Source organism: Epinephelus fuscoguttatus, linkage group LG2 (assembly GCF_011397635.1).
Source record: "Epinephelus fuscoguttatus linkage group LG2, E.fuscoguttatus.final_Chr_v1".
Classification (NCBI taxonomy): domain Eukaryota; kingdom Metazoa; phylum Chordata; class Actinopteri; order Perciformes; family Serranidae; genus Epinephelus; species Epinephelus fuscoguttatus.
The window spans coordinates 28,528,438-28,555,200 of NC_064753.1; the positions used below are offsets into that span (position 1 = coordinate 28,528,438).

Below are 26,763 nucleotides of genomic sequence, written 5' to 3' on the forward strand. Positions count from 1 at the left end.
ATGCATTTAGCCTTGTTTTCCCAGCAGGTTGGCTAAGTAAATCATGACAAAGCTTATGTTCATAATCAGCAGCCTTGGTTAGTCAGTTTGAGGCCCTGTGCCAAACCACAGACAGATGAAAGAATGGAGCCCAATTGTATGACTTGATGGATTGACTCAAGTGACCATAACCTGACATGTCGCACTGCACGTCGTTCTTATGATGTTTGTAAAACTATGAGAGAAAAACTAAACAGTGCATTCCACATAGCAGGATGCCGTTCCAGCCGGGGGGGGAGAATGGGATCATGTGTTTGTCAGGAAGATCCACACATGAGTAATCAATGCTTCGTGTGCCAGTGAAGCTAAACACATCAGGAAACAAAGCTGGAGCTGTCAAGCAGACAGGACTTTCCATGCTGAAAAGCACTGTGAGCTCACCAGGAAATGGGAATACACAGGATGAAATGAAGCCACAGTTTGCTGGAGAGCAAACATACTTTCAGATTAAATACAGTAAAAGCTTTTTGTCTTGTCGGTTTATTGTTTAAATATGCAGTTGTTTGGGGAATTAAGTGTTTCTTTCCTTGTTATCCTGTCATATGCACTTACAGGAAAGTTGTTCTTTCCTGGTAGACCCAAGTTTGTGAGTCCAAACAAGCAAAAACTCCAAAGGGATGATGACAAGTGACCAAATCTGTGGCCAGCCAAAACATGCAGTTGCCAGTGGTCAGGTGAGCAGGTCTAACCAAGAGCAAAGTTTTGGAATACCCCGGCTATCCTGTACACCCCCCCCCCCCCCCTCATCTAAAGAGCTCTACAGTAACTGGCTACTGGTGAATGCCACTGTTGTTAGGAAATATGTACTGACTGCTGCTGACACTGCAGGCACAGTGGCTGGTAACATAACTTGGATTCTTACATCAGCATACTTGTATGTGCAGGAAATCCTTATACCCATTGTCTGCATGTATTATCTGTCTGTCTGTTTGCTTTAAAACTTCCAGTACTAGCTAATGTATGCTGACGTACGTGGTGCCCAGTTTCAGGTTCTCCTCAGTGTTGAACTTCTTCAATAGAATTTGCCAACAACTTTTCAGCTGTAATGGTTTCCATTTGTGTTGGCATTAAGTGTTGTAGGCTGCGCCTGCTGATTGTCAGCTGACAAGAACTCCGCTTATTGACATGAGCTGGATGTTTGGAAATTCTAAGTGGGATATACTCATTTCTTTGGAGTAATTTTAGCCTCTGACAGCATAATAATGGTTCAGTAATATATTATGTTGCTGTCATTCATCAATATTTTTAGCCTTTATTAAGGGAATGTGGAGCTCTGAGGATGTCAAACCCTGTTTGGTTTTAGGAGTAGGGCTTTTAAGCCCTGTTCAGACCACAGATTTGCGATGAGACAAGTTGAAATTTGCAGCTACTTGCAATGCACCAGTCTGCAACATCTGTGACTAGAGGAGACGGTGTAGCGTCTCCAAGTTATGACTTAAAGTATTTGTTTTTTGTTGTTGTTTTTATTTTATTTTATTTTTTGAGGGGGTATGTGCATGAATGCGCACATACAGCCAGCAGCAGCAGTAGCAACCCATCATCTGACACAGACACACTGTGAGGACAGCGATGTCTTGTCGCTGTTTTCAACAGTCACAAAGATTACAATGAGATGGACTCCCACTTGGTTGAGGTGGAGTGCAGTTGTCAGAAAATTCCACAGCAAGCAAACGCACCGACTGCTTTCAGTTTTCTTGACCAATTGACTTTGCTAGCTACAAGCTGATTGGCTGTGAAATAGGTGTCATGCTTTAAAACCATCAACTGGCAATTTGACATGCTGAGTCGCAGGCGACACCATCAGCTTGCTTGAGTTGATCTGAGATGGGCCACTTAACACCGCTGCCACTTTTCCCCTGAACGTCGTACAATGGTTTCATCTCGTTGTGACTCTCTGAGCTGAACAGGGCTTTAGAGACATACGTTAATATTCTCCCAGTGTGTCTCTAGCGATTTGCTTTTTGAGCAAAAAACATTGCGAAAACACAGCTAACCAACCTGCAGCAGAAACAATGCAACATGACATCATGCATCTGTGTTTATTTTTGAGAAGTAATAGTTGAGTAGGAACCATGAGTAGGAACCATTTACAGTACGAGTAACCACTCACTCAACACGTTGACACGTACTGCACGGATTCACATTTACTTCTCGCAATGCACTAGTGTATATTCAAGGGAGGAACAAAACTTGTTGTGGTTTGACTTAAGCTTATTAAGGGCAGAAGTGAGACTGAATACTGCGGTGAATATTGTAACTGGTGGAGGGCCCCCACAAGGCAGTGGAGGAAGCACCTGTTCCACAGCCAGGTCATTATCACCCATTATCTCGCTGCACTGTGCTGTAAAGGCCGGGGCACAGCAGTCTGACGCAGGACAGCCATTGTACTGATCTACAACCTCAGGACGAAGCTGTTTACCTTGTGCTTTCATTCATCACGCCATGTGCTCAGATCTGTGTTTTGATATTTTGTGTTGACTGTTTACACATGAAATCAAAAGCAGCCACGTGTACCTACTGTCAGCTGATAAAGTAAAAAAAACAAAAAACAAAACAACTAATAGAATTAAAATTAAAGAGGAAAAATGAGCAAAATTCTGCATAAAATAAATAATAGTCTCATAATTATATGACATGTCCAGGGTATTGAACTTAAAAATAAAAGGTGATGCGATTTCTGGTGGAGGAAATAATATCAGTTCTTTTTCATGTTTCCCTGTTTATAGCTGTACTTTCAACGATCAAATCAAATTCCTACCATCGTTATATCCTGCTCGCCTATCCTGTTTCACTCAGAAATACGTCACGATGCCGAAGCTGAATACTCTTGAAATGCCGTGCCATTTGGACTTTAAGCGTGGGTTTTGAACATTTTCAACCTTGAGTGCCCCCTGTCTGACATGTTGACACTGTGTACAGTCTGAGCACAGCTCTATGTGCCAATCATTATGCTCTATACATAAGTACAGATCCACAGCCTGGTCACAGACATGCAGAAGCAGGTGAAATGCTCGAAAGCCAAATGCACCGCTGCATGCAGTCTATGATTGGAGGCCAGATGTGATCATTTAGCCTGGGGGCATCATGGTACTTTGTAGGGCAAAAGGGCAAACTTAAATCAGACAGAGCTCATCATCTTGTCAAAAAGTTAGTTTTTAGGAGAGGCACAGTACAGATATAACGAATGATAGAATAATACCATGGTTTGATTTTAAAGTTGCACTGATGGAAGAACAGTCAATGTACTGTTTGATTTACTGCCACTTGCATCTGCTTGCTGTATTTCCCACAAAAAAAGGTCTGTCTGTATACCAATGGGAGTCAGTTATGTAATAGTATAAGTCTGTTATTTAGGTATACTTTCTTGTGAAATATGTCTCAGTACTCTTCTTGACATCACCACTTTGAAATCCGATAAAACGTAACCGTTTGTCTCACAAATATTTATGTCAAGCAAACTCCGTTGTTGTAAATATTCAGTAGAACCACCGGTTCCACAAAAAGTCTCCATCCTTTACTTCCACGTCTTTTAAATGTCTGAAGTTGAGGCCAGCAACAACCCAAGTAGGACAGTTGTGTTTGTGTTTTTCACTGCGGCTGTCACAAATGCCAGAATCAGAAACGGTTGTTATGGTCTGTTGATAGCTGCTGTAATTCTTTTACAGCTTACAGGCCACTGGCATTTTTTTTGGTTTTGTTTTAATTTCACATGTACCTAGTGTTTGATTTTACAATGTCTGCTTATCCAGGTACAGCATGTTGTCACTGTCAATTATTCACCAATACTTAAGTTAAAATCAGAATGGCTTACTGTGCAAAGCCAACCACACTGTCCTGCCAGATTTCTGTTTAATATTACACACCTCACTTGAATTGTGAAACTCTGTAGTTATTACATAGCTTTGACATAACTTTCAAGGGGACCCTATTGTGCGCATTTTCAGGTTCATACTTGTATTTTGGGTTTCGACTAGAACATGTTTACATGCTTAAATGCTCAAAAAACACTTTATTTCCCTCATACTGTCTGTGCTAGACACCTGTATTCACCCTCTGTCTTTAAGACCCCCCTACTGAAAAAGCCCAGTCTGTTCTGATTGATCAACGTTTCTGGGTCTTCCGCATCTCAGCGTCTCTGCATCATCATTGCAGCCAAAGAATGACTATAACGGAGAAGAGCACCACTTTCTGTCATGAAAAATTACCAATAAAAGCTTCTAAACACAACCTGACATGTTCTAGCAGGAATATGATCTGAAACTGGGGAGAAATTGACAATATCACCACTTGAAATTAAATGTATGCCTGATGTTAGCATGTAGCTGCATGTAGCAGTGTACTTCAAGCGGGGTAATGACTGTAGAGTAAAGCAACACTTTTGACTGTGACAAAAATCCCCATAAAAGGTTCTAAACCAAAATCTTAACAACAGACATGTTTGATCAAAAATATCTGAAATCAGGGAGAAATTTACATCGGAAACTAAGGTTACATGTTTTCCTGATCTTAGCATGTAGCAGTCTGGACTACATAATGTTATCACTTGCAGTAGCATGCCTGGAGCAGATGACCAAATGAAAAAATGTGTCACACGCTCACGTTGGCTTGTCCCAAGAGTAGAAAAGACATTGGAAAGGTCTTCAGAAAGGTCTGAAACCATGGATTTTTGCTCACAGAGATCACTTTTATGTATTTTTATTGTATTTTTGAACATCCAGTATTGTAACATTATACATCTATTCATTCATTCATTATCCATTACTGCTTATCCTCTGACATTGGCTGAGAGGTGGGGTACACCCTGGACAGGTCGCCAGACTGTCACAGGGCTGACACATAGAGACAGACAACCACTCAAGCTCACATTCACATCCACTGGGAAATTAGAGTCACCAATAACGCGCATGTCCGTGGACTGTTGGAGGAAGCCGGAGAACCCAGAGAGAACCCACCTGACACAGGGAGAACATGCAAACTCCACACAGAAGGATCCCAGAAGGACCCCGGCCAGCCGGTGGGTCCGAACCTGGAACTCTCATGCTGTGAGGTGACAGTGCTAACTCTGCATCACTGTGCTGCCATATGTGACAGAAAATAAGGGAATATGTCATGATGTCATAATATGTCCCTTTTGAAGAAAGTACGGCATGCTGACATACTCTCAGGCTATGATTTACACAGTTATATAAGCAGGCATGCTGATACTTGGAAGACCAAGTCCTTCTTGAGCAGACGTCATTGATTGTTTTTGCGATAATGCTCTAAGCTTTGATCTTCCTGCTCTACTCGCCTCAGTTTTGACAGATTCTGTCACAGTAATGGGAGAATTTACTGGATTATGCTTGTTTATATACCATTCAAGTGGTTTTAATATCAGTTTACCACAATGAAAACCTGTTATCAAACAGTGCCGGGAAAATCCATGGACTTTTCTTTGGATCCTGAAAGGGAATTTTTGTGCTCTATATTTCACAGCAGATTCTAACCCCTGAACTATTATTCAACCCGTGTATGCCTGGAAGATGTGGTGTTTATTAACCTACTTTTGACAGAACTGAGAAATAATAAAGCCCAGTTAATGTTTGGGACCTTCATGCCAGCCTTGAGCATCACTGAGACGCACCAGATTTAGTTTAAGGAGTAAGATTGAGAGAATTAATCTGACGGGGGATTTGATTTCAGCACAGGAATGCCTGATTCCCTGAAGGGTCCTTTTTATTTGCCTCTTTATGCATTTCTATTTTCAAGTTGCATGTGGTGAACTGGCCATATGTTTTTAATTTATGCTGTGTTTTGAAATAAACCCAAGTATTTGCCCTGAAGTGAGCAAATCTTCCCAAGGGACCTTGGGGGTTCGGCTGCTCCGTGCTGGACTGTGCGTGACTTAAAAAAAAACGTTAATGTTTGAACTAAAAATACATCTTGTAGTAGGTCTTTTTTCAGGTGTTACATTTCCTACACATATGGAATCTATGAAGCTTGAAATTTTGTGTACAGTTTGCTATATTTGCTCGATGACTCTTCCTGTCCCGCTTGACTAGATGTGTTTTTTTTAAATGACTGTAGTCTATCATCGTCATCTAAAAATATCTATCTAAAATGAACCATATGCGTCGGGTATTGCATAACCAATCAGCAAAAGGAAACCAGAAGTGCTGGTGACAGTGGGGAAGCAGAGTGGAGGAATAGAAGTGGAGGGAGATGCCACCTCAGTGGAGCGTTCTGTGATGGAGCTGCGCTTTGGTGCAGTAAATTAACTCAACTCAGTGCAACTACTAAATATTGGTTGGGTAACAGTGCTATTGGTCATTTTGTTGACAGTTTTGTTTCTTGTACTTATTATGCCGACCTTGAGCTAAGACAATAATTGGGGGGTGTTTGTGCGCCAAACTGCTCGGCTTGAGCTTCCATCTCTGGTTGTTTGTCTGTGGCTCATCCTGCAGAACTGATAAAGGAGGAGTTCTGGAGTTCTGGGCAGGCAGCACGCCATTGACCTTCTCACCCCCGGCCCGTCTCCCTGTTCCCTGACACCTCGCACCTCACTTTCCGTCATTGTGTTTTCTTCCTGGCATGCGACTCTTCCACATGAATGGGGAAAGAACAAGGAAAAGGGAAGAGGATGATTGAGGTGTACCGTGTAATGCACATCTGTTTTCCTTACCACAGTGATTGTCTTGGCAGGAACTTTACATCCAGCCTCTGTCTACAGTTTGCTAGAATTTTCTAGGAAATTCGGATGATTATAGGAGGATTTAGATTATTTTACTGTACATATTTTACTCTCATACCTGCTCCAAGATTTGTGATCGTCTGGCAGTCACATTTAGTTATTTTTCACTGCACTTCCAGATTTGCTGTTGTTTGTATGTTGTATGTTTTTTACTCTATGAACGTTGTCCTACGTCTTCCGAGGACACATTGTTTCCTGAAATTCTTCTTTGTTCCATGCCACAACATGATGTACATCATAGTCAGGGGAGTATGGAAAATGTTTTCTTTTTTCTCCCCACTTAAGTTTAGGTCATTCATTCTTGCTGATACTCAGATTGGAGGAGACAGCTCAGTCTAAGCACATTTTATTGCTGTGGAGAGAAAACATGGAACAACTTTGGTGCCTGATTTCATTTGGGTTTGTAACTCAACCAAATTATGAAATAAGCCCCCCTCCAAAAGCATTTGCGGGATTGAGCTCATTTGTGGTAACGGGAACTCTTTAAAGGTTTTATGACCCTTTGAATTCTGTTTGTATTTCCCTAAGAACACGACTCTCACATGTTTGGGTCATAATAAAAACACAGTAAATCCATTTCCAGCCACGTTTTTGCCGTATCATACCAGAGAAAGACAAAGCTGGCTTTAAAGGGAGATACCGTACTGCCTGTCTTTTTGTCCTGAGTCATCCTTAGTAATGGCTGCTGCCCTAGTTATATCTGGCCTGCGCCCACCTGACCAGGCTTTAATGCCTCGTCACGGTGTAGGATTGCAGCCGTGTTCTGATAAGGCAAAGCCTCCGTGTGTGGATTGTTTGTTTGTTTGTTTTTTCCTTCTTATTGATGCTGCTCTTAAAGCTCGCTGTGACGATGCTTAGGAGGTCAGACTGCAGATCAAGTGTCACTGGATGAGTAGGTGAATAGTGCTTTGGGAGGGAGTCAGTCATACCAGGCAGCAGCACATGATGTGATGCAGTGGGTTTAGCTGGAAGACAGCAGCTTACTCGGCTTTGACATCAATACAGCAAGTGTTCCTTTGTCACTTGACTACAGTCTAATTTGGGAATCGGAGATGTCCTTTCTCTCTGCAGTGTGTGCGTGTTTGTGTGCAAGTGCGTATGCTGTATAAAGACCATGTTTCCTACACGTTGACCTTTGCACCTGTTTCATTGCCATGGATTTCTTTCATACTGTAGTTAAATGTATAATAAAGCTTGTGACCGTCAGTGGTTTCACTTGTTCTTGCAGCTCCGCTGCTTCCTGGTAATGTGTCCTGCGTCATTTGCTGTTCCTGGTTGCAGAGTGTATCACAGCAGGACAAAGCACTTACAGAGAGAAAAAAGGCCCCGAAGGCTTTATTAATTTTCGTGTGGTTAGCACTGTGACCATTTTTGATACAAGTGCTTTTGAATCCCTTCTTTATTCATTTTGTCTCCTAGGATGAGCCACATGTTTATATCCACTCTGCATTCTGTGTTTAATTGCAAGTGACATCATTTTTCAAGTTGGATGTTTAAACAGATAGCATAAGCATATTTTCTGTTTACACAGGGTTGTGCACAGTTAAATTTAAAATGATAAATAGTATTTGCAGAACGCTCCAGAGTTTCCCTGCTTTTGCAAAAATTGCAGAAAAGCAGGACAGATTCAGAAATCATCAATAAGACACTCAGCCTGTTTCAATTAGTTTGTTCACAACAACAAACCTCACGTGAACACATTTGTGTTAGATGCAAACTCACTTGTTGTAGACAAACCCCAGGGTGGGGGAGCCCTTATGTGCGGAGATTGTTTTCTCCGGCTTCCTCCCACAGTCCAAAGACATTCAGGTTAACCGATGACTCTAAATTGTCCGTAGGTGTGAATGTGAGTGTGAATGTTTGTCTGTCTCTATGTGTCAGCCCTGTGATAGTCTCGCGACCTGTTCAGGGTGTACCCTGCCTCTCACCCAATGTCAGCCTGGAATACGGCTCCAGCCCCCATCATGTCTTACAGGATTAGTGGTTTCGGAACATGAATTAATTAATGAATTTCATTGAACTGCCCCGTTTATAAAGAGGGATATGTGCAATTAGTGGACTAGACTATTAAACATTGCTACCCTCAGTAGTTGGCACCAGAAATACTAGTCCTTCAAATGTAATTAATAAAATAATTATTGTTTTTTTGTGACTGCGTTTCCCCCAATGAAAATGCTGTTATAATAATCAGACACTTATCCAGAAGATCTGTCTAAAAAATCTAGTTTTCAATAAATGTTATTTTGTTGTCATGTTTTGTAAGATAATGTGCAAAGTGCCACACATTTCTGCAGCATTTAAAATACAATTTGGTTATTTAAAAGTGAGATTATCGGGGTGTCGGTAGCGTAGTGGATAGTGCCAGCGCCACATGTACAGAGGCGATGCCTCGCTGCAGCGGTCGCAGGCTTGACTCCGGCTTGGAACCATTTGCTGCATGTCAACCTCCGCTCTCTCTCTCACCCCATTTCACTCTGTTCTGTACATTAAAGGAAAAAAGCCCAAAAATAATCTTCAAAAGTGAGATTATCTATTTCAGATGGCTCTCAGAATATACACAGTATTCTTTTGGACAGTGTTTAACATCATAGATTTAATTGTGCTCAATTTTGACTATTCTCTAAGTGTTTTCTCAGGTTTAGTCCAAGTTTAAACTTCTGTTTAACATCAGGGACATTAGTCATTAGGAACATCCTTATTTGTAAAGTCCATATTGCGTCCAGCAACAACATTTAAGTGTGTCTATCATTCATCTTTTAGTCAGACAGCCATAAGTTGTATGTAAAATGGTGTCAGCAGTCTGTCTGGATGCAATGGTCCCTGGATAAAGTGAAGTTTACTAAACACTGACCTCCCTAAAGTGTATTTGAATCTACGCCAGCCCTCAAGTGTTTCTCTGCAGACCTACAGGCGAGATAACGCCTCAAAGGAAACACTGATTTAATATCAGGGAAGTCAATTAATCGCGCCTCCACATGCTCTCTGCATGCTGCTCTCCCTACAGTCGGTCCCTCTCTCATACATGCACACACACACACTCACAGGATGCTGTATCTTCTGTGATCTTCACAACTATGCAGTCCCAAGGGTGTTTATCTCTTTTTTGACAACAATGAATGGCATAGTTGGAATAGTTTAGGCCAGGATCACAGTTATCTACACTTGTCCTTGAGTCCTGTTCTGTCTACACACACACATATACACACACACCTCACCACAAAGCAGGTTTAACAGATTTCCTGCAAGCTATTGTATCTGCTGGAGGATGGTGGCATCCTGGTCAGAACCTCAACGTTTAACAAGCCAAATCCTCCCCCCTCCGCTCTCTTCCTCCCTTCCTCTCTTAATCTCCGCTTCTCCCACTCTCCTTCTCCTTTCATACCTCTCTTTACTCCTTTTCCTTCTCTGCCCGAGAGACGCTACCTCGCCAGCGTATTTGTCTTTGGCTGCACACAGATCCATCTATCCATCAATCCATCTGTTTTTGCCCTCACCCGCCCCCTCCGTTACCCAGTCTCCTCTCTTCCTCCATGTGTCCGGTGATCCCCTGTGTAACCCCCGAGGAACAGTCTAAACACTGTTTCACAGAGCCAGGACCAGTCGGGCCTCCAGCAAAAACAAAGCGAGACGAGACACAAACACTCATCTCTCTGACCAAATGCCTGCCCTCTCATCTCTAGCGTGTGTCTCAAATAATCAGTTTCTCCACACCCATCATTAACACCTAATTTTTCTTGTTTTGTCCATTCTGCTTTATACATCCATCCTACACCGGGTGTTTCATCATTGCCTTATAGAGTCAAGTGTTTATGTGAGAGCAACATTTTTGTCACTTCTGTTGGTGCATTAGAACACATCTGTGAAACTATCTACAAAATCGGTTTACTGTTTAACTGTATGTATCTAATAGAACTCTGTATCAGGGAAAAGCTTGTTTTGTCCACACTTTGCAGATGTTTTGTGTCAGTACTGGTTATGACTCACACTGGTCCTTTGAGACTTTAAACCTGTTTAACATGCTTTTTATTATGGTAACAGTCTTTTTGAGTTTAAGTGCCCACAATTTGCTAAAAATGGCTCTCCCCTGTCATGCATTGAAAATTGTTGATTTGTGTCCTTCTTAAATTCTCAATAAACAGAATATTTGGAAATATGAATAATGGGTTATTCCAGGAACATCTTGGAAGAGCTCGACTCATTCGTGGAGAATGACAATACTGCTTTATCCACTTGTGTTCAAGACTCAACCAATAAGTATGAGAACGAATCTTAAATCCAGACGCTCAGAATGTAGTTGGTGATGAATAAAATCTAATTCTCATGGCAGGATAAATAAATGTTTAAGGTTACTCTCAGTTTTAACCTTAAATGAATCTGCTATACTATACTCAGCTGGTGTGTTGCTCAATGCTGCGTTCCATTTACCTTGGAAGTCAAATCTAGGAATGACGTCACACCAGAGCTGACTGTGTTCCACTACAACAAGAGGGAAAACCGATGTTGTTTTTAGAAATACACACTTCTCGCCATTGTTAGCAGTGTGTGCGACTTATTTAATGAGACACAAATAAGACAAGTGCTAATACACTATATATTACTACGGCTGGGTAGAGCAGCCATTTTGGGTTTTGAGGTCAGGGCTGGTGTGGTTCTTCTGAATTTCTGAGTCTGAAATATGACTTCAGGAGGCCTACCAGTTAAACATTTTCTGACTGGGAATTCCTACTTCCCAGTTAAAAAACAAACCCACCATAGTTCGCAGGAATTTTTCCATCTTATTCAACACGTTTCCTTTTATGATCACACAGTACAGGCAGTGTGGCATGGCCAGCACTGTCGCTGATGGCTTTCAAGGAACATAAATACTAAACATGCCACTTCCTGCTCCGATGAGCAGATGTAATTGCTGCACTGAAACAGGACGTCCTGTCTGCACTCTCTGTGGGGCATTGGGATTAGACTTTCTGCAGCAATATGCTGATGCCCTTTCCATTTAAGGCTTCATTGGGTTACCAGCAGAAAGTCTCGAGGGAAACTTCAACAGTTTCAAATCTTTGACAATCACAATGAAGATTTTAGGGCTGCCCCCTAACATCAAAGACTTGACTCACCTGTTGGAGACCACCTTGACTGACTGAGATTCCTTCCAGTTCAAGCAGTCTTTCTTTTTAGTTTTGTTCTGTGGTTTTTTTACGTTAGTCAATGTACTTCTACGGACGTTTCGGCCCCCAAATGCAGCTGTAGAGTGAGCGTTCTTGCCCTCACGATGCTGTCCGGTACAGGCAGCTGCAGACCCAGAGCCAGAATGAGTCTGAGTAAGACAGAGGCAGCTGCCCAGGACTTTTTCCAGTGGTTAGGCTCTGAGAAAACGTTATTTTCCACTTTATGCTTAGAGGGGGTGCATTTACAGCTCGCAACAACTAAATACAATACAGGCTCTGGCCTTTGGTTGATATCTAATCTCGTTAAAAAATGTTGCACATTTATGATCTGTCATTAGTGTAATTAGCACACATAATCTTGAAAGGCTAACTTCACCTGTTTATTGTGTGAATGTATGCCAAACCCTGTTCAAACTCTCAAACTCTACTTGGAAGAAGGAGAAACTGAATATTCTTATTGATCCGCCAAATCTGATTCGACTGATTCTGAGTCAGACACAGCCCAAGAAAATTTTGTCTCTGTAATGATTTGAGTTTAAATGACAGTAATACTGTTTATATCTGACCATGTTCAGTGATTTACCCTCTATGATATCGTAATGTAATGGTATTCTGTTGCATGTCTTTCCAGTTCTGCCAGCCTGGAGGTTGGAGGTTGTCCAGAGACAGGAAAGCACCCACCTTCTTCACCGTTGTGCTGACAGATATCGATTCAGACCGCCACTACTGCTCCTGCCTCACTTTCTATGAGGCTGAGGTCAATCTGCAGGTAAGACTGCAACACACACAAACACAGCGTGAGTACTTTTTAGGACTGAACTGTTGTTTCACAACCTTGCGTGAGTGAATTTGGAGCACTTTTTGTGCCATTTCCATTCATGCATTGATTCATTTGTTTACTCTCTCTGATAACTTAATCTTTTTCACGGTCACAGGAAGCTGTAGCTCATCCCAGAATTCACAGGGGCAAATGTTTTCTGTCCAACAGGGGGCTAAGGCAGACAGTCACAGTCATAGAGTCTCCAGTCCTCCTTACTGTACAGCTGTTTTACAACTGTTGGAGCAAACAGCATGTGAAAACCCACAAGACCATACTAACAACATGTAAACTATGCGCAGGACGGAGCCCTGTGAAGGAACAGTGCTAACCACAGAGCCACCATGCTACAGTCATTAATCCTGATGTAGCACAAATATTTCACTTCATCCCTCCATTAAAAAGCTGTGCATAACATCACTGAGAGCAGCAGGCTTCTTGTCCGCCTTATAAGATCACAACAGTGATTATCCTGAGTTTCATGGGCTCTTATGATGATCATGTGCTTCATCTTCGTATGTCTGTCATGATTCTTGGAAAACATCAGGATATTTCAGTTGGGCAATGTGACTGGACTCATTTTCTGTTTTCCATTTTAGGCTTATTGTTATGGTGATCTTTATTTTTTACGTTCTTTAGCACTTTTCTTTTTTGACTTGTGGAGTGCCTGTCGCATGCTTGATGTCTTCCAGATTTTTAGGCATTAGAAGAAAACAAAAGGCTGCTTGGATAGAAACTAATAAATTGTGAGCTGGCTGAGGGATGCTGTTATTAAGGAGAGGATGGACCTGCGCCCCCCTCCAGCGCTTTTCATTTGATTTACTCATGCATAAAAGATTGTGTTTGATTGCACATTGCTGGTCACGGCACAAATGTTCAAACCCCCATAAATTATTGATTACAACAGATTTGTTTGGACGGGATCATTTTTATACTTATGAATGATCTTGTTAATTTTTCTGCCTGCCAAAAGCCCACAGAATACCAGGCTAATTGTTTCACTGTGTTTTCCTTTGTTAGAGGCCTTAAATGACTCCTGTCGCTGTGCCAGCTGTGACCTCACATCCTTATGCATGTGGAGGGTGGTCGCCAATCACATTCCAGCCAGTTCAACAAAACATTTTTCAAGTTAAATTCCAATAGCAGTCATGTACAAGAAACGTGTCAGCTTTCAAAAAATGTGGAAGTCACTTCAGTGGAACATGCAGAATCAATACTGTGGGAATTCATCTTTTCCTCATTAGTTTAGCATTTCAGCTTGTTGTGTGAATCAGACAATAATCACACAAACATTCCTCTGTTTGCATAACTAGGCACATTTTTCCAGACAGCGTCAGAGGAGGAAGGAGTTAGGAAAACTTGTCACATCAAAGGGAGAAAAATAGCCCTATTGTTAAGTGTGGGGTTTTTTTTGTTGTTTTTTTGTTTTTTTTGGATGAGTATACTAACAGACATCTCATTGCCCGACACTGGTTGGTGAAGTCTCGCAGCTGTATTGAAGCCTAAATCCTTGGTCTGTTTTCTGTCCTCACACACTGGCTTGGTGGAGGGAATATGAGATGACATTAACAACAACAGATTCAGACTTGATTATGAGGCCTAATGTTTTTGTAATTGTGCCTTTGTTTACTGTTATCAAGGGACTGGCAGGGCTATTAGTGAAGGCTACAAACTTTGTGTTGACACACACGCCACATTTAGTGTTTATTTTAGGTTTGCTGAACAAAAACAGCTGAAGAGACACTATTTTTGTTTGGATGTTTATTGCAGCTCTGGAATCAGTTTAATCATAAAAGTGTGCCTGATATTTACAAGAAGTGATAGAAAGGGACTCGCACATGAAAAAACAAAAATAGTCTGATTTATGTACAAACATTTCTTGTATTTCAGCTTCAGTGTAAACTGTTATTAGAGATGTTCCGTCCAAGTGGCAGCCTCCAGGGATGAAAAATAAAGCCAAGGCCACCTGAGCTTGGCTCCAGAGCAGTAGAATTAAACATGTTTACAGCCGGCTACAAAAACGGTTTGAGGCTCTGCAGCTAATTTCAACATTCATTACAACTGTATCGGAGGTGAATCTTTATATAACTCACTTCTTTACATTTATCAGAGCTTAAAGTTATGCATATCTAAGGGCGGGGTTGCTTGAGTGACAGGCTGTCTGCTAGGTGTCACTACAGTCTGTGAGTCAGCTTTTCCACAGCTCCACCCTCTTGGCCAAATATGATCACTTCTGGTTCCAAAAAACAAGATATCAACACCCAAAAAGCTGAACTTTAGGCTTCAAAACAGCAGTCAAGAAAAAAAAAAAAAAAATAGATGACGTCAGGGTAGATACGTTCTATGCCACAGCAGTTAAAAAAGAAAATGCAACAGCTGTATACAACTTGTCTGAGTGGGCAGAAGTTTGCTGCATAGATCAGCCTCTCATTGGGCGGAACAAGCCACCCGCTGAAGTCCCGCCCTACCACCTCCGGTTCTGTAGCAGTTTTCAAGCGTTTTCAACACGTCCTTTACTAACTTTTGCGGTGTTTTATCTTGGGGGATGTAGCCATTTTTCTGCCATGGTTCGCATCCTGTAGGCGATATTTTTGTGGGCGTGTTACACCAAAACCTGTTTCCCCCCGGCAATATTTTTGCAAGCACACCATTGCTGTGGCGCCGCCCAGAACGATTGTGATTGGTTGAAAGAAATACAAGCAGCGGGGGCGTTTTTTTCTCCAATCTTAAAGTAAGAGTCGGCCCAGGCGAGACTAGTATACAACTAACCCTGTGTAGATGTGAAATGATTGCTGTCATTGTATGGCATGGCTCAGGTTAAATCATAAACTGGTGGGACTTTCCACTGTAGAATATTGCCAAATTTCTGACATTTTGCTAATGGCTAACATTACACTATGTAAAAACTGAAATCTGCCATTTTATTTGAGTGTGAAACTACTTGAAAGTTTAACAATAAAAAATTAGTTGTATAGGATTGATGTAGCCTGAGTGTCAGACTGAAGCTCCCAGAACCTTCAGTCTGACATCGCCTCCATTGAAGGCGATTTACAACGGGGAGGGAATTTGATTTTTCCCTAACCAATCAATAGAGATCAACGACTCACCCAGAATCTGACGTCATTAGTATCCATGCCTCTGGGGTGCCGAAAACAAGCGAGCATTGCCTGTTTAAAATGTCTCTGTCATCGTGCATGCCCAGCTGCATCGCCGTTAAATCCAGTTTAGCAGTTTCCTTTATTTGGTCCTCCATTAACGCAAGTAGTGGCGAAATACCTCGATAGCATTGTGAATGTGGTCTGTAGGATCTGCAGCGGTCGCCATTAGCGTGGCGCTGATTGGCTAATTGCTAAACCCGCCCCCACCCCCAGCGTTCATTGGTCCGTCCATCGTTTGGACGAGATAAATCACAAATTCATTGCAGTATGCCAGACCAGAGATGCAAGCCTACTCAGCTGAGTAGGCGGGGTCTATGGTCTGGAACCAGGCTAGGATTGATGCATAGACTTAAGTACTCACTCATACCCAATCCAGCATTTTAGACACTATCAGAGGCACAGTGTTAGTATCAGAACAACGCTTACTACTGTCTGCCATTATTTTTAAAGGAAGTTCACAAGGTTATCAAATAGGAGTGTAAGAAAATATTGATACACCCCAGTACCCCAGTATTATGTTTTGTGATACCGTATCCATTATCAAAAACGTTATTGATTTTTTTTTTAATAGTGGTTTACGGTTTTAAGTACAAAGATTTGTTTCAGTAGTTCACTTTGTGTTGTGTTCAAACCCCGCTACACAGCAGCGTTGAAATCTGTCGTCAGCAATTTGACTCTTGCACTCCAATGTAACAGAATATATTGCTAGCGTAAACACAAAGAACAGATCTTTATCCAGTTTTAAGCCACATTTTTAGGCTTCACTTTTAGATCCTTGTTGTTTTATCTTTTTTTTTTAACACAGTAAAAGATAACAATTTTATAAAGCTTCTCACTACTAAAGCTGTCAGTGGGGTTGCGCACTGCATACGTTTTAAAAAACATAAATACTGATCTGAATACATGTGTAGAAGAATAATATTGTTTTGAAAATACACATTTTTGCTTCCTTTTGTTTTACTGTTTAGTACTTTACAGCTTACAGTAATTCAGAAGTTTGTGTGTGGTAAAAACACACTTCACCCAGACACGTGGATGCTTTGTGTATATCAAATACTGAAGGATTATGAAGACTTTTGAATTTGATAGGCTACCTTTTTTGTCAGCCTTGTGTTACTTATTAGACGAGGCTATATTTGGCCTCATCCAGACATGTTTTTGTAAAATAAACACACGTCCCTGGATCCAGTGTGCTGCACAGAGGATCTTCTTGAAACGTGAGGGGGTTTTAACAATCTTTACTCTCATCCTTATCTGCTCTGCTGGATTCAAGGGAGAGTCCAGACAGGCGGCAGAGGAATGTATTTTGTCTAATAATTGAACTAAACCCTAAGAATAATGGTGAAATGTGACCCCCATCTGAATGGGTTATTTTGATCCTGTACTCCTTCATCCCGAGATACTGAAGCACTTATGGCATGTTTTCTCTGTCTGGAGAAATATACCAGATTGTGATAAGGGCTTTAGTTAGGAATGAGCACGGAGAGGTTGGCGCGTCAGTGCTCTGATAGGGCTCACAGATTCACGATAGAGACAATTAGAACCAGATTGAGGCTGTTGCTTGTACGACAAGCTTGTCGTTATTTTGGGGAGAGGTAGACAACGTTATTGATCATAACAAAACATTACTTTATAGTGTACATTTGAACTGAGAGTAGGGTTTGACCTGAATATTCGACTTCTCAGACATTTGTCGCTGGGTAGGTGTTTGATTTTCAATTTTGAGATCTGGATTTTTTTTTTTTTGTTTAATTTCAAATCTTAAATTTGTCAGAGCTTGTATGCTGTTCCTTCGCTTCTGTTTAACAGCACTTCGCCAGGCATCAACTCGCTTTCTGAGCCAAATTTTTAGCATTCAGTATCTCCCACAGAATTAGACCGTCTTTGTGGTGTTCTCTGACCAGAGGGAGAGGTGTCAAGTACAGGGGGTCTGATCTCAGACCACCCAACTCCCCACCAGATTGGCAAACATTCTGTTGTTGTTAGTGTCACAGCACTACAGGACCATCTCCGGAGCCACTCTCCTCCTAGCGAATGTTTGGTTCAACGTCTGCCCAGTTAGCACGAGCTAACACAGCAGCAGCAGCTAACATCCGACACTGAGCTGTTACACAGCTTCATAGAAGGGAGTAGCCAGAATAGCAATATATAAAAAGCTGGTATCTTTTTGTTAAATTATTTTATTTATTTATTTATTTCATTTTATGGACCTGTCTCTCAGAAGCTTCCACTTGTAGATTTGCTCTGTAGCTCTTCTGCTGTCTCCTTCCAGGAATTGTGACTAACATTTATTTATTTATTTGTAATGCTTAGAAGAGGAATCATACAAGTGACAATATCTTCTAACTTGCTCCATTAGCCTTTCCTCAAACTCCATGCTTCTTGTTGTCCCACTGCCCTGCTGTGATGCAATGTCAAACTTCAGCATCTGCGGTACCTGACGCATAGTCACGTTTCTCAGGAGGTGTGCAATGTGTTTCTGTGGATCTTTACGAGTCCTGAAAACCATCTCTGCAGCTTTGGGGAAGCTCTGCACAGGCTTTTCCACAGAAGTATAAATTAAATCGGACAACGAATAGGACAGGTCATGCCTTTGCCATCCTAGGAAAAACCGCATTACCCCCCAGCCTTAAGCTTTGAATATTCGCTGTTTATCACTACTGAAGCTTCAGAGCCCACAATTACAAGCTTTAGAGCACTAATGCACCACAAAAATGGTGTGTTCATACAGTATGTGTGCAGTGTTCAACCAACCTCAGGGTAGAAGTGGTTTCATACATCTTGAGATGTACAATAAAGAATAATATTTCAATGACTATGTTTGGCTTACTGTTAATTATGTATCTTCATAATTACTAAACATTGTGCATTTGTTAGCGTCTTTGGCACTGTCACTAATGTCTGATGTTTTGCATTGTCTGTTAGTATGTGACTCTGGGAGGGAAGCAACATTAATTTCCTCAGCTCATTTAGGCTCTCCTCTAAGGAAATCCAATCATATGATTTTGTCTCTTTGTGGGCAAGATCTTTTATTAGCCTCGTCGTAATTTTATAAAATCTGTTGTAGTCATTCAATGGCTCCAGTGGGATGAGCAGCTGTGCGGAATGGGGACAGATTGGGCAAGGAGATAATTAATAGTCCAAACTTTCATAAATGTGTGTCTCCTCTCCGGAGACAAAGGAGGAGTTTTAAGATTTTTTGGGGTTGATGCGATGACTTTGTCTGATGCAAGAGTTTTGTCCTGGCTATTTTTTTTTTACAGGGGAAATACAACTAACTTTCCCACTGCTTCTGCTTTCAAACCTATTTCATGACTCACTCCTCAAGTGAAAATAGAAAATGGAGTGTTGCACATTATACGGATACTAGAAAGGTTTTGCAATATCCTGCCATCAAAAACGGTCTGATGAATGACAGTGTTTTAATAAGAGCCATGTTTCCTATGAAATGTTTCCAATGAAATATTTTCTATGCGTGGATGTGCCACAGCGGCGCAGCGTGTGCTTGTAGCGCTCTGCAGGGCTCACTGCCCTGGGCAAGTGAAATGGCTCATGTAATTGTCTGATCGGGAAGAAATATAGAAATAAATGTGATGTCTAATGTGACATTATCTGAAAATAAACTGCATACTGTATCCCTCAAGCAGAGCTTTTCCAGCTGAGCTATGTGTGCAAGTATGTCTCACTACTAAGCATTGAACAAAACTGTTGAGCAAAATCTGACATACTGGACGCTGTATAAGTTAATTCTGTGGTCGACGATATCATATACGACGTAATGCGACTAATGTGAAATAGCTCTGGAATGCTGCATGCGAGAGACTTTGTCCATAAGATAACCATTGTGCCGTTTTAACAAGGGCTCAGGTGCAATCATGTCCCTTTCAGAAGCTTTGTAAGTCAGACAGAAACTGTGATGTCTATTTGGAGACTTTGTAAAATATATCCAGGTGATTAATCCAGCACTGAATGTCTTTTGTAATTATTCATCCATTTTCCTGTGTCAAAAATGGTTATTGTTGTCGCTAGCCATCCATGATACCTTGGCTTTAGTCTGTCAGCTAATCAGAGGCCGTGTTCCTGAACCACTCCTCAACCAATCCGAGGCTGACTGTGTGGGTGACGTTTGGCAAACATTTGGGCACAACATATTTTCTTTCTTTTTTCCTTTCCTTCTCTTTTCTAACATAAAAACTAATATTAATTTTCATTACTTTTCCTGATGTTTTAGGTTCATGCCGTGGTATTATTTCAGTGTCGGTACAGATATATTTAGGTACTATTCAGTAGTTGGGTTTCCATCTATAAACTTGTATACACATATCAGTATACATTATATTTCCACTGAACACTTTTTATATTGAAGCCCATCAGTTATTTTTCACTGGAGACTGTGCAACACGTGCAACGTATAGGACATGCCAGACACGTACTGCACAATCTAATGAGATTGAGGCACATGATGTATTCACAAGCTAAACTAGGAGCTCAGCAGTGCTGGCATGCTCCACAGTACATTTCATGGTCTGTGGTCCATGGCACTGTGTTGAACTCTTCAACTTTTTTTAATGTTTCAGGGATCAAAGAGTATTGAGGCTGATGGAGATGAAGATGAGGAGGAAGAGGAGGATGGCCTGATCCAGCCAGCTCAAGTGTTTGCACCAAAAAGTCTCATTCTCGTGTCCAGGCTGGATTATCCTGAAATATTCCGGGTAATAAGACATCATATGATTAAATCTTGATTAAAAAATACTTTTCTTGTTCAGAAGGAATACTCTGAATTTTTGTCAAATCAGTGCTTTCATCTTCCAGCTTTGAGATGACGTTTATCTACTTTGTACTATCTGCACAATAGGCCTCAGATTTGCTTAAGCGTTAAGCACGCAATTCAGCAAAGTAAATGAGACATGGAAGCATAAGCACCTCCTGATCTTTTCATCGCAGATGAGGTGATTACAGATTTTGTAGACTCACAGTCGACTATTCATGTTAATATGTTGTTCTGTTCCTGCGTGTTTGAAGGTGCTATTACAATAGCTGTTTGATCAAACCCTACCTAAATGTGACAGACTCCTCAAGAGCACAATCAGTTAGGATTTTAACTTAAATGCAGGCAATGTTTTACCATACTATATAGATTAGTTAGCCTGTGTATGTGTCGGCTTGTAATGTCTTTGTTGTATTTCACATGTTTTCCTTCTAGGGGTGCTTGGGGCTGATCTACACAGTGTACATTGATAGCCTGAATTTCCCTTTAGAGGGTCTGGTGGCCAACCTCTTCACATTCCAGGTTCCTGTTGCAGGTGGATCCCAGGTAAGTCTTTACTGAGGCAAAGCATGTCTTAAGTCATGACAACAGTCTGTAAGTCATCTCACTGCTCCTGGTCTGTCCTGAGGCCACAGATCCAGACCAGACGAGGGGCTAGAAAAGGCTAATGTCAGTCCTGCATGAATGTCAGACAGTGATTGTTTGAGGAGGTGATGGCTGAGGCTCAAGGTGGAGCTACTAAAATGATTTATGTCTGCCGTGCAGCCAATCAGGAATGTCATTTTCAGATGGTGCCAGAGATTGTTGTCCAGCCACAGGCAGTAATTTTATGATACATATTCATCATTTTTTCCATCATGTTATGTGGAGCAAAATACCTCAGCCCAGAGTAGGACGACAGGCAACAAATTATGTTTATGACAGTTTAGAGGAATATATATTTAAAATTCATTACTTAGGTTTTAAAAATATTTTTGTTTGCTGCAGTTTAATGGCCAAGTGTCAGAAGGTGAGGCTGTGAATGCAGCGGGCCAGGCAATAGATTACGTGCTTACACCTTTGAAAGACACCCCGGAGCCAAAATGTGTCTCAACCATATTGGAAAATTACTCTACATCTACAACTGCCATTGGGGAGAAGTCCTTATCAAAGTCAGGCTTTGTTTAAATGATGGTAGTGTGCTGTAAAAGGCAAGATTTTGGCCTGTTCCCCAGCAAGATGCCACTGAAAATCCCAAGTCCTTGAGTTTGCCTTCAGGCAGAACCTCAGCAGTGGAACAGACTAATTTTTCAAAGCAGCACCTAATTTAACATCTAGGTATGTAAAGAATCATATGAATGGAGATCCAGAGATACCTTTCATTTTTCACTTGACTGAAGAACTTTTTCCTCTCACCTGTAGTGCTATTGATCAATCTAGGTTGTTGTGGTGTGAGTTGCTGAGTGTTGGAGATATGAGCTGTAGAAATGTCTGCCTTCTCTTGAATATAATTAAAGTAGATGGCACTCAGGTTGTGGTATGGCAGAAATCATGGCTTGATACTCAAGATAATCCACAGAACGTTTTGTGTGCAGTTTCATGTAGGAGCTATTGTCTTTCCGCCAAACTACACTTGCAACATAAACACTGCGTGAAAGGAAGCGTGCAAAATGCACCCTTTTGCATCTCTATGAGATTAGATGCCCTGGGCTTTCAAAAAGCTCTAACTCATCTGTTGTAATACCTGATGCTAAGAGCAACTGATGTAGTATAAAAAGACAGAAAGTCTAAGTGGGTGGGAGTGAGTGGAGGTGAATGGGTTGAACAAAACCTGACTTTTATCCAGAGGCCGGTTGCACCAACAGGGCTCACACCCGGTCTTAAGATAAGTCGGTGATAACTTGGTGTTCTAAGACCGATCTCATAGTTAAGCCAGTTGCACCATCAAGGCTTAAGCCCTCTTATTACTAAAACCAGGCGTAACTCTTACGCCTAGTCAGGAGCAGGCATAAAGTCAGTTCATCTTATCTTAGCCCGTAGTTTTAACTGAATTTTTTATTATTGATATTAGTGTATTATATGTTGTTATCATCTTTTTTCTCTGTCACAAATGTTTTGTCCTTTATGTTCAGCACTTTGTGTTGTAGTACAAGTTTAGCATCACTAATTTGACTTGATTAATCTTCTGTCATATTGCTGCAGCTGTGCTGGCGCCAGTATTTTGAAGAACATGAAATTGAGGTTTTCTTTGCTCAGTGACAAGCAAACTCATTCAAATGGCTAATTCAGTCCTGCAGCTGCAGTGTCTGTGTGGCACTGAATAGCATGTGTCTTCTTTATTTGATACAGCCACAGTACACTTGGTTGTAAATCTTAATGGATAACTGTCAGGCGCAGTACTGCTCGCCCCTCTAGACGTGATGACCGTAGAAAGTTTCCATGGCTGTTTTTTTGACCTTTGCTACTGTTGTTTTTCTTTACAGAAGCTGTTTAGCCTGGGAGCAGGAGACCGGCAGCTCATCCAGACGCCGCTGAACGACACGTTGCCTGTCACATGCAAAAGTGTTGCTCTGCTCTTCCAGCAGCTGGGTGGGTCCAGGCGCTTTGATTACTACTAACTAGCAATCATGAGACAGGAGGAGACTTATTGAGTCAGACCATGACTTGTTAGTGACTGTGTAACCGTATCTCTTCAGAAACATGAAATTCTGCTGTAGATTTTGTTGAATGAACAGTCATTTCCTGCTGCAGGTTGTCACGTCTACACAATATCCCATTCAGCTTTTAAGGCAGTTTGTGTTCTTAGTTGTTTTAATCTGACAATTCGGGCACTCAGACAACATTTGTCTTAATCATATTACTGGCATCATCGTCTTAGTTGATTTAATTAAGCAGCTTAATGTATGTGACATATTTCACATTCATTCAGTCTTGATCCTTTCAGAGTTTTAGAGGCTCTGTTCTGCTTTGCCAGTCACGTGGTGATAAACTCTGCAGCTCTGTAGGACTTTTACAGGCAGGAGACTTAAGCAGTCAACTATAAAGAACTACACATTTAGTGTAGAATTAAAAAGACTTATTCTACACTAAATGTGTCTGAGGCAAGATTATGTGGTTTTTGCTTTGTCCCATCAGTGTTTCTGTAATTTCGTCTGGGCTGAAACGAGCACATGATGAAGATTTGATTCAGTTTGCTGGTTTCACATTGCCGTGTTTGCTCAGTGTGTTAACGGTTCAGACTGTAAACAATTTGCACAAGGAATATGTGCTTTGTTACAGATATACCACGCCTGATTGACCATGAGTCACGGTTTTAGGAGTGTGTGCCTATCACTTTCCTCAGCCTTTAAAAATGACAGTTTGGAACTGAGCTATTGGACATTATATTTTTAGATTTCAGGTCATTTTAGAAGAATTGAGTTTCTTTCACTTTTTGCAACTCTAGGCGTACATCTGTTGGAGCTGAGAGTGAAATTAAATATAATTCACCTGAAATTTGATTTGTAATGGAAAGTTGGCCCTCATTATCCTCATTTGATTAGAAGAATGTGATTCAAAACAGAGTGGACTTTATTTCCTGAGTGTATTAACACCATCCTCTGTTTGTTTGGACAAAGTGGTGAGCATGCACATGGGGGGTACTTGCACGATACACGTGTGGTTACAGTTATGTGGGAGTCATTTGTAGCCAATCTAGATACACAAAACGATGCAATCTTGATACAGCACCCAGCTGTGGTCTGTCGGTCCTCATAAGCCTGTTTCCATTATTCAGTTCAGCGCTGTTTGTCCTCGAAAACAACTACAGAAACACAATTAATGTGTGTTGGAAAGGTGCTTAGTATGTGACTTTATTTTTAATACAATGCAGGAAAATAGTGCAAAATAACCTTAAAACCACAACATTCTATTTTTACAAGCTCTTAATTAATGGTAAGCAGATTTTCTTCTGTCTTTTGTTTAATAGCTAATAGCTGTTTCTAGACTAAGATGTGTTGACAGTTTCCTGGCTGTAAGCCTTATATTAAAGGAATACACCCTGTGTTGCGTTGAATTTGTGAATAAAATTTTGTTTTCCCACATTCCCCCACAGTAAATGAATGATCCAGCAATGAGAAAAACTCTTGTTAAATTGAAGCAGTATCTGGACCTCCCGTGTCCAACAACAGTAAAACTATATCAAAACATTCGTTTGCAAACTCTCACACATCTTGTGCAGTGTGATCCAAGTCTCATTTATCCAGTTGTATGCCCAGTGCCTTAGAAACAGATGGCCCTTTCCATCGAGGAACTGAACTGAAAGTGAAACGTATCGATGTTCTCTTCAAAGCCAGACTCCATTGACCAAAACTGTAATTATACCCCGCTGAAAACAGGAGCTGCTGGTCTACTGCTGCATTGATCAGGTAGTTTGTTTGTGTTATTGTGTGACTTTGATGAAACTGAACTAAACCTTTTAAAACATCAAAGTCACACAAGAACACGAATACGCTAACTGTTTGAGGCAGCAGTAGACCAGCAACTTCTGTGCTTCATGAAGTGAAATTACTGTTTTTGTCAATGGAGTCTGGCTTTGAAGTGAGTAGAGATAAGTTTCATTTTCTGTTCAGTTTCCTGTTGGAGAAAGCTGTGTGTTTGGTCTGTAAACAAATGTGTACTGATATATTTTTGCTGTTGTGAAACGTGGTCCCCTTTACTCCAATTCAACAAGAATTGTATCAGTTTTTGCACACTTTCTTCACCGTGAAGACATGTGAGAAAAACAAAGTTTCCTTCATGAAGTCAAAGTAACACAGGGCTAAATTGATTTATCGAATGATAACTGTACAAGTGTACAAACATGACAGTGGTATCATTGTTCCATCTAACTCTTGGCAAGTGAAGAACCATATTTCCCAAAATGCTGAACTATTTCTTTATCACTGATAGTAGTCTTCCATGCTTGCATGCTTAATGCATACTACAGAGGGTTATTGTGGGAGCATAGACATTAAATGTCTGTCTATCTTCTGATCATGCCGGGAACAAACTGTGCAGATATCTGTTGTCAGTCTTTCTGCTGTTGTAGCAACAAGCAGCAGATTGTTGTAATGTGTTGTTGGCTTTGTCCTTAATCCCACTTTGATTAACTGTTGGTATAATATTTGTTTTGGACTGTGTAGCAGGACAAATGTATGCAGGAATCTCAGGAGTCAAGTCATCATGGCATATCAAGTGAAAGTGGCTGACAGAGTTAGACGTTGGCAAATATCCGTCCCTCAGCCTTTAACACTGATTTCTCTGCACGCTGACAGGGAGGTAAATATCATAAGTCAGCTGATTAGCTAAGTGGAGTGAACAAGTGTAGCGTTTCCACATATTAGGTCATATCCTCATTTCCAAGTAAGGATTGGCTTGTAGCTGTGCAGGTCAGCACATCATTCTGTGTGCACAGGTCAGCCGAGTCATCAGAGAGGAATGTGTGTTAAACATGTCACACTGCACAGGAAGTACCCAACCCCCCCATGTTTGTTGTTTGTTGCCTTTGTCTTCTCTGTTGTCCGGGGATGTCGCTGTCTCTTTTTATTTAGGGCTCGGAAGTGCGTTGCTACTTCCATGAGATAAGTAAACACCTGAACTTGAGGTGTGACTGAGAAACAGGAGCCTCCATAGTGAAATGAGCAGGGAACACTCTTTTACAGAATTTTAACCCACTGTGTCCATAAAAGATGAAACAACTCCTTTAGTTTGACAAGTTCACTTTCAAGACTCTGATTTTGTTGAGGCTCATTTTCAGTTTCCTGTTTATCACTGGAGCGATACACTCAGGCAGCCAAACATCCAGACCAAGCGCCCCCAGTGGCGCTGATATGTCTGCCAGTGTTCCTCTCTTTATCACTCCAATGTGTGATGAATAGGTCTGTCAGTTGCTTGATAGGAAACAATAACAGGAACTGTAAACTTAGACTTCTTCCTGATTGTCACAGCGGTATTTGAAATATTATTTATACTATATGAGAGTGTGTAATATCCTTTGTTTTTCTGAGGTGAGTTGTCCTTTAGCTTTCTATTCAGTGTTTAATATAAACTGACCTAATGGGTCATGGAAATTTATTGTTCTTTCGGCACCA

General features: G+C 41.2%; 1 protein-coding gene across 1 annotated transcript in view; it reads left to right on the top strand.

Annotated features, from left to right (window-relative positions):
* Window positions 1-26,763, top strand: part of sbf2 (SET binding factor 2) — a 129,580-nt gene that overhangs the window by 30,925 nt on the left and 71,892 nt on the right. Inside the window, exons 3-6 of the mRNA XM_049596115.1 lie at window positions 12,563-12,700; window positions 20,484-20,618; window positions 21,110-21,220; window positions 23,137-23,242. Coding sequence (XP_049452072.1) covers window positions 12,563-12,700; window positions 20,484-20,618; window positions 21,110-21,220; window positions 23,137-23,242 — 490 coding nt within the window. The remainder of the gene's footprint in view (window positions 1-12,562; window positions 12,701-20,483; window positions 20,619-21,109; window positions 21,221-23,136; window positions 23,243-26,763) is intronic.